Genomic DNA, 8288 nt, shown 5'->3' on the forward strand with positions numbered 1-8288 from the left:
TCATTAAACCTCAGCAGAGGAAGGAAGGAAGGTAGATTCCGATTCTTGTGTGTCACATGCCTGGGATTTGTGGGCGAATTCCCCGTCCCAAGGTGCCATAATAAAGTTGTATGCCTCAGTCCTCCCCTCCCTTACTCGATTTTTTTGTCACAGATGTAGAAACATGTACGTTATTTGGCACAACGTTTACATGCCTGGAATTTGGGGGCAAAGTTCGGTTTTCGGGTGCACTGCATGACGTAAGAACTGAGTTAAAAACTCGAGTGTAGGCTTCGGACCTTATCATTTTGGGGCAACGCGAGAGAAACACAGAAGAAGCTTGACCTAAAAATACCTCATTTATTTCATTGTCAAGGTACAATTTTATTAACACACTGGATCCTTTATAAGCTACACAGTAAACTAATATCAGGGCTCTTGGATCTTCACCAACTGCTATACAAACTGCATCGTAATTTCTGTAAATACAGCTGAAAGGGACGGCTTAAGTCTATGTTATATAGAAAAAAACCCACTGATGATAGATATGAATAGAAGGGTTTTATACAGGACGAACGGAAATAACCTTTTTTGTCTTAAAATCGAAATTGCTGCAGATATTTAGGCACAGAGACTGGTTATCATGTAAGGTTCTTAGTTGCTTTAGTTATTTAATTTTTAAGCAAACTGTTAAATAAACACGAAATAGCTTATTACTTTTCCAGAAAACACAAGCGACCTACTCAAGAGATACGGATCCAAGACTGATTTGTTTTGAGACTGTAACAAGTCAAGCGGAGCCTTGGTGGTTGTGAACAAAAGAATTCAGTTAAGGGTCCGTAACTCTTTTGTGCAGGTTGCTTGCGTTTTTTGGAAACGTAATAAGCGATTTCGTGTTTATTTACAGTGTAGCATATTGCTCAAATATTAAATTTTTCCCTGTGCCAAATTAGAGCTCATTTGAAGCAACTTCGATTTTAAGGCAAAAAAGTCATTTACATCAGTCTTGAATAAGCAAATAGGTGTTCGTAAGACCGCACAAGTAGGCACAAGTAAAATTTTAAGAAATCCTTTATTTACAACACAGTTTGTGAACAGGCTTTCTAAAGGAATTAGAGAGTAAATAAGGAACAGGAGCTGTATGGGGTAAGAAACACTGGGGGTGGGGAGACAGGAATGCCCCACAGCCCCATACCCTGACTCCACCCTCCCTCCCCACAGATTCACTTCACATACCACGTTTCTTTGAATTACTTATTTCTTGCACTTTATTTCTCCCAGTTGAAAAGCCTTTTCACAGACCACTAACAAGATTGCCAAAAAAAAGCTATGAACAGAATAGTTATGTAAGAGAGCACATTCCACTGCAGCCTGAGATGACCTGTGACCCCGCCCCCGTGAGTGTTACCCCTCCTGTGGCACCATCCTTCTCCCATAAACCAGGTGTTTGAATTATCTAAACAAAGCACAAACGCAAAAGAGTATTACAAACAAGCTTAGTTAACTTTCAAATACTTAGGCACTTGGACTTCCCCCAAAAGAGCAGTAGCATTTTGTGTTTGCTTTGGTTTTGCTGTATATGACACTGTGATTGGTTAGCAAAACGCGTGCCACTTTGTAAACCAATCGTGACGTGGTTGCACAAATTTTCCCACACTTGGCGCCAGTTACATGTCTTTGCTTTGAGTTCTGATTTGTCCACGGTGTCTGGCTGGTTAGCATGATCTTTTAGGGTTTGGCTTTACAACCATTTCTAAAATGAAAACTTTTATGATTCTTATTTTCTAGAATGCTAGCTAGGGGTTATTTTTTTGATCACTTGCTCCACATAGCAGGTGACAATTCTTGGTGACAATTAAAGGGCTTGGTCTTAATTAAGCTATGCTAAGTTGAAATGTTGCCTTAAAATCCAACTCCCTCTAAATAGGCTCTAATTTGAAGGGGAAATTGGCTATTTTATAAGCAACATACTTGTTGTACTCTCTTTTTTAAATCTACAGCATAAATTTGAAGAATTAGTCCGACTTTGCATATTTTTTGAGCAAATGAATACAAAGAGGACCAGCTGTTGGACTCCTTTGTTTCATTTCAACTAGACTAACCAATGAAATCACTAACACTTTGAAGTGGATTGAGTTTTCTGGGAATACTCTAGATGTTTGAGGGAAACAAAGGATAATCTTTCAAACACCTTCATGTATACGAAAAAATCGTAACCAACTTGCACTAAGCTTTGTGTACGGAAGGACACAGCTTTGCACTTAATGGACTCCTACATTTATGTAAGTGTGAATAAAACTGTTCATTCCAGAAGTAATGATTTTTAAATCATTACTTCTGGAATGATTAAAATTACATGAATTTATTGCAATAGTCCTGCTCATGACTGAATATAAGTTCTTTTACCTTTTCTACAAGCTCTTCAAATGCAAGTTGTACCCCTTCTTTTGTCCTCGCACTACAAGAATAGAACAAACAAATTTAAACCAATAAATAAGAGCATATAGTAGACAATCAAAATTATTCAAATAGCTCATCAGTCAAGAACTCAACTAGTAAAGCATTCATTTGGCAATGGAATTGAAGAGCTCAGTGCATAACCAACCTATGCTGCATTTCAGGTCACTTTTTGTTGTTTTAGCTCAGATTCACCAGAGTTTTTGCATGTGGCCTTGAATTCCTTCAGGAAACGTTGCTGCAATGTTTTATCCACTGCCTTGGGCTTCGTTTCGTGATTAAAACGAAAATCTTGCCCATAATTATAATTATAGGTTTTTATTGCAACAAAGTGCAAAGCAGCAGAATTCAAGGCCACATGCAAAAACTGCAGTGAATCTAAAACATACATAAATAATGCTTTAGAAATACACAGGCAAGTAAAAACTAGCGATATAAATAATGTTCCGACGTTTCGGCGACGTCATGATGCCATTCTCAAGGAATGAATAATATAAGATCTTACTCCGTTGAACTCGCTTATATTATTCATTCCTTGAGAATGGTGTCATGACGTCGCCGAAACGTCGGAACATTATATCGCTAGTTTTTACTTGCCTGTATATTTCACATTGCGGTATATATATTATCTTAACCATGAGAATCTACATATTGCTCTAGTTAATCTATTGAGCACTTTAATAGCTGATGAAGTCTTCAATTCATTATTTTATTATATTATCTTAACCATATATTTTACAATGTGTTGAAAGAGTACAAGATGTGATGCCTTCTTCCTCTTTTTATTTACATTATTCAAACTCTTTTCTGGCCTTGGTGATGAAAACTGCTCAAAAGAATGTTCTCACCTTGCTTCAATAAATAACATGGCATGTCTCCTGGCAAACTGCAGCCCCTGTTTTCTGTCAACTTCCCTGCCTTCCTAAAATTATTTGTAAATTGGTGAACAGAGTTAGACTAACAGTTACTGATACCTTTAAATTTTCCTTCCACAAGTTTTTAGCCAGTTACATGTAAATTACTTTCAAGTCAAGCCACTCATCACAACATTGAGAATCAAACACTGACCGCTCAATATTACAATGGTTGTAAAAATAAGAATTTGCAGCTGATTTTTCTGTTATATGCTGTTATAATGTTTTCTACTCCAGTCCACTAAGTGGAATAAATTTTCAAGATAAGTTGAACATGTACAACAATGTCACTTATGTTCCAGCTAACACATACACATGATACATTTACAACTGCATGCCACACAATTTGTTCCGCAAAATTCAAAACTGTGTCATTTTCTGTGAGGAGGCAAACATAAGGTCAAAGAGTGAGAAATATAAATTATGAAACTTCAACCAAAGTTTCCCTCACCTTGTCTATTTTGTTGCCAACAAGCATTTTAATGATGTCCTTTTTTGTTGAGTACATTTCCACTTCATTTAGCCATTCCTCAAGTTTATCAAATGTTTCTCTGCTACTTGTATCATAAACTAACAAGAAAGAGGAACAGAACACATCAATTTGGTTTAAATCATGTAATATGTTACTGCAGGGACTATTCCATGTGATTCAGATTTATGACCCAAAGTTTTACTCTAAAAGCGGGAAACTTGTGTTCCGAAAAAAATTAGATGTGAAAAATACACATGAAATTTTTTAAACATTTTAAGATAACGGAGATACTTGTTAAGATTCACCAAACTATTTATCTCATTTTCATTCAGACAATTTTTGCTAAAAAAAAGGTCTGAAGTCTTTAATACATTACGTACTAAGTTGACATTCTTCTTAAGATCCTACATATTAAAAGTTTAATACATTCAAATACACTGTACACGTATGTAAAAACTAATTAATACACATGCTCTTGAAATAAAGTAGGAATTCTGCAAGAGATACCTAGAATGACACCTTGAGCCCCTCTGTAGTAACTGGGAGTCAGTGTTCGAAAACGCTCTTGGCCTGCTGTATCCTACAACAGTAAAATAGAAACAACAACTTTAACAGCTCAGATTGTATTGTATTAATCATTAAATTGAGTTACCTCATTATAGGAAATTAACAATGCACTTTATTAATGCAATTTTACAAAATTTGTCTTAATTTAATGTATCTTAATTAATGTCGATGTGAATTTAATGCACGCTATTTTACAACATTGTTATTTTAACGCACCTTTGTTTCATTACAAAACCTTATTAGTTCATGACTCCTCTATTGGCTCTTCAGAGTCACTATCTTTTGAATTGATAGGGTCTAGTTAGGCTTCAAAACCAAATTTTTGGCTTTAAAAAAACCCTAGAAACATCTTGGAAGGTTTTATTGATGGAAGCCAAAACGCAGTTTGGCATTCAGAAATGTAAAGTGCGAGTTTGCAGAATTATGAAAATTGCAGTAAATAAAGCAAGATGCTTATCGAAAAATTTGTGTTAATTTAATGCATGTAAACCTAACTTTTGAAAAATTTGCGTTAATTTAGTGTAACGTAAATTTTCTTCATGTTGTCAACGTGCATTGTTAATTTTCTATAATAAGGTATACTGGCCATAGATTTAAGTTATATACACACATAGGTTTGACCTTAAGAGTATATTTGGAAGTGTGGTATACAAGCACTTGCCCCCCCTCCTCCCGGAAAAAAAAAAAATGCAAAAACAGCGAATCACCACCAGGGATATAGAGTATCAATACCTACTGAGCAGGGGTCGGACCTAGCCAAGGTAGTGCCTACTGAATCTAACCATTTGCTATAAAATGGTCGGCATGAACTTTGGGGATGCTCCAAGTGACAATCCTTCTTTCAGGGTTCTATTTTAACAACATTTATCTGTACTAAGTCATACTTGTCAGTTTCCAGTGCTGCAAGGTATATTTACCCAAATTGCTAACTTTGCTTTGTTTCCATCAACAGTGAGTGTTTTTACTTTGAAGTCAACTCCTGAAATGGAAAAAAATTCTGCTTGTAGAAGAATGATCTACTAACAGTTCTAGAGACATACTACAGTAATCATAAACAACAATATTATTGATCTGAATAAGATTAGATTTAGTTAAACATCTAATGATAAAAATAAGCGAAAGAATAATTATTGTAAATCTTCTTTTACTTATTTTTAATATATTTATTGATCATCACCTATTTTGGGTGTCAGTATACTCATTTTTCAGTGGAGAATTGACCATTAATTACAAAATAATTCCATTTAGGTTGTGAAAAGAAATACTGACAAATTAATATAATAACAAAATTTCCAAGGGAACCTTGATTATAAAATAATTTAAACCTATCTCCCCTGCGAGTGCAATTTTGCGGCTAGTTGCTAAAAAACAAGATGCCTATACTGGCATTTACGCGTGATGCTGTGGCTGATTCATTTATTCCAGTTGTATGCTTCGCAGATTGATAAACTAGCTATCCTTGCTAATGGAATAGTTTGAGTCACGAAGATCGCGTTATGTTGTTTCCCTTGTGTTATGCTGCTTATGGTTGTACTGGAAATTTCGGAAATTCCACTACGATCATGTAAGCTTATCAATGACCTCTTCTCAGTCTCCCATTGTGGTCCTAAAACTGTCAAACAAAGCACGATTCCTTCGCCAGGAACTCTCCAATTTCCACTGTTTTAAATGTCGAGTGCTTCTTAGAAGTTATTCTTTTGATTTACCTCTTCAAAATGGTAAATTTTCTGTTTGAAAACGGCACACTTAAGTCCACAACATGTTAACAATATGGCCGCCACAAATTTAATCCAGGTTTAATCAATAAATCAAATGATACTTTGATGTAACACAGGTAGGGGTGAGTGGATCCCCTCCCGCGCGATATAAGCAACAAGAATGGATTTTGATTTGCCTGCTTTTGTTGAAGACAATCAGAACAATACATCCCTACTAGGAGAGGGCAGAGTTTAATGAATAAATTAATGTGAAGATTTCAGGCTACCATGAAGGAAAAAAAAACGACGACGAAGATATCGAGCCAATTTTAAGACACGTGCTGCCCTCAGGGCATCACGCGTAATTATTACGAGGGTTGACTTCAGATGTCATGTATAAGCACCAATTTATCAGCCCAATTAGCAGGTTCAATCACATGGGCCAATTTACTTGTTCAATTTGTTGCCTGATTTCTTTTTCTGTTGGTGCAGCACGTGTAGGATAAAAATCAGCCTGATACTGCCACAGATCAAGCCGATTTTTATTTGCTTTTTCATTTTCTTGGCCCGATTAATTGGTACATGTAAATTAAGATGCATCAAAAGCACGTTAAACTTGAATACACTTCAGAAAAGGAAACAGGATGAATCAGATAGGGTTATGCAGCTGCTGGAATTTAACAAGACATTTTATGGGAGGGTCCTCGCGGTAAACTGGCAAGTAATGACAAATAATTCCCAGCAGATAACGTTTTCTTCGAATCTTGGACAAGTAGTTTCATTTAACCTGCTTTAACGAGTTTAACCTGATTATTAATAATATTTACATCTGTATACATACAGCATACAGCACCTATACATTTCTCCGCTTTTATCTTACCAATAGTGGCTCCAATGTCGGGATCAAATGTATCATCAGTGAATCTTAGAAGCAGGCTATATATTGAGAAGAAAAATGTTAGTAGGCATTACAAGTAATCATTTAACAAAACAAATTTACAACATGCACATGCCTGGCCCAACCTAGCAAAATCCGCTATTGAACTGATCGAGACGCTCGAGGTACAAAAGCACTAACCCACTTCGGCCATTTTCTCATTTACAACTAGTTTACTGATTGAAAGCAATTAAAATCTTGATAGTAGTGAAAAGTAAACCTGTGTAAGTATTTACTATAATAAAGCCGGATTTTGCAATAACGAAGTTCACCTTGATTTTCCTACGCCACTTTCTCCAACAATCAAGATCTTCAGCGTGGTAAGGACATCGTTTTCCATCTTTGTAGTAAACGTTCGAGTCCCACAGCAGCTGTTAAACTCTCAAACGTTTGAATTATGCTGAATTGGACCAAAATTTGCCCTTAAATTCCTAATTTCGTCATTGTTATTTTCTTCGATAGACACGTCTTTCCTTTTTGCGAAAGACCGCTGACACTTTACTTCAAAGAAAAAATGGCCGAAAAGGTTCACGGGAGGGGGGCTACGCGGCTAAGTTAGATAAGGCCCGTTTTCCAGAGAAAGTTCCCCAAGAGAGTTCCATCGATATTTATTGATTTTGAAATCTTTAATCTTTAATCTTTAATTAGCATAATAGGCCTTATCACGGTTTTCGACGCCATTTTGACGGGTAGGCAAACAGGCTTGAAATAACAGTGTTTGTATGGAAATACGATGTCAAATTATTTTCTTAAAACATCGCTTCTGAAAAATTCGTGAATTGGAAACTTTTGGCACTAGTAAAAGAATTTTAAGAAAAAAATTGGAGGGATGTAGCTGTGCCAGAAAGCGTCCAGTCGTGTTTTGAACTTTCCATACATTTCCCTGTATTATTTCCCGCGAACTATTTTTAGTAGTAGTTCACGGCTGGTTCGCTATACAGAAAAATGTATGGAAAGTTCAAAACACGACTGGACGCTTTCTGTCACAGCTACATCCCTCCAAATTCCTTTTCCTAGTGCCAAAAGTTTCCAATTCACGAATTTTTCAGAAGCGATGTTTTATGAAAATTATTTGACATCGGATTTCCATACAAACACTGTTATTTCAAGCCTGTTTGCCTACTCGTCAAAATGGCGTCGAAAACCGTGATAAGGCCTATTGCCATTAGCAAAGCTAATCGGCCAGCGGACGCACAATAGGTTAAATTATACATGCAGAACATATAAAGAACTAATATATTCAGAGTAAGAGCCAGACTTGACGA

At 36.2% G+C, this 8288-nt stretch overlaps 1 protein-coding gene across 1 annotated transcript; it reads right to left on the bottom strand.

The window, feature by feature from the left end:
- Positions 1-319: 319 nt before the first annotated feature.
- Positions 320-7498, bottom strand: LOC146489578 (ras-related protein Rab-18-B-like). The gene is made up of 8 exons (XM_085105064.1): positions 7296-7498; positions 6967-7022; positions 5307-5368; positions 4330-4402; positions 3802-3920; positions 3285-3358; positions 2386-2437; positions 320-1435 (listed from the first exon to the last, which is right to left on the bottom strand). Exons 1-8 carry the CDS (start codon positions 7361-7363, stop codon positions 1322-1324), a joined length of 618 nt encoding a protein of 205 aa, XP_084961190.1. The 5' UTR covers positions 7364-7498; the 3' UTR covers positions 320-1321.
- Between the last annotated feature and the right edge of the window lie 790 nt (positions 7499-8288).

This window comes from Pavona decussata, unplaced genomic scaffold (genome assembly GCF_977016875.1).
Source record: "Pavona decussata unplaced genomic scaffold, jaPavDecu1.1 SCAFFOLD_5, whole genome shotgun sequence".
Taxonomy (NCBI): domain Eukaryota; kingdom Metazoa; phylum Cnidaria; class Anthozoa; order Scleractinia; family Agariciidae; genus Pavona; species Pavona decussata.

Excerpts from the sequence above, each read along its gene's own strand:
- LOC146489578 (XM_085105064.1), bottom strand. The coding sequence starts at position 7,363 with ATGGAAAACGATGTCCTTACCACGCTGAAGATCTTGATTGTTGGAGAA. Across the intron at positions 5,369-6,966 it reads CGACATTGGAGCCACTATTG|GAGTTGACTTCAAAGTAAAA; the intron begins GTAAGATAAAAG and ends TTTCCATTTCAG. Across the intron at positions 3,359-3,801 it reads TTGGCAACAAAATAGACAAG|GAAGGCAGGGAAGTTGACAG; the intron begins GTGAGGGAAACT and ends AAATAATTTTAG.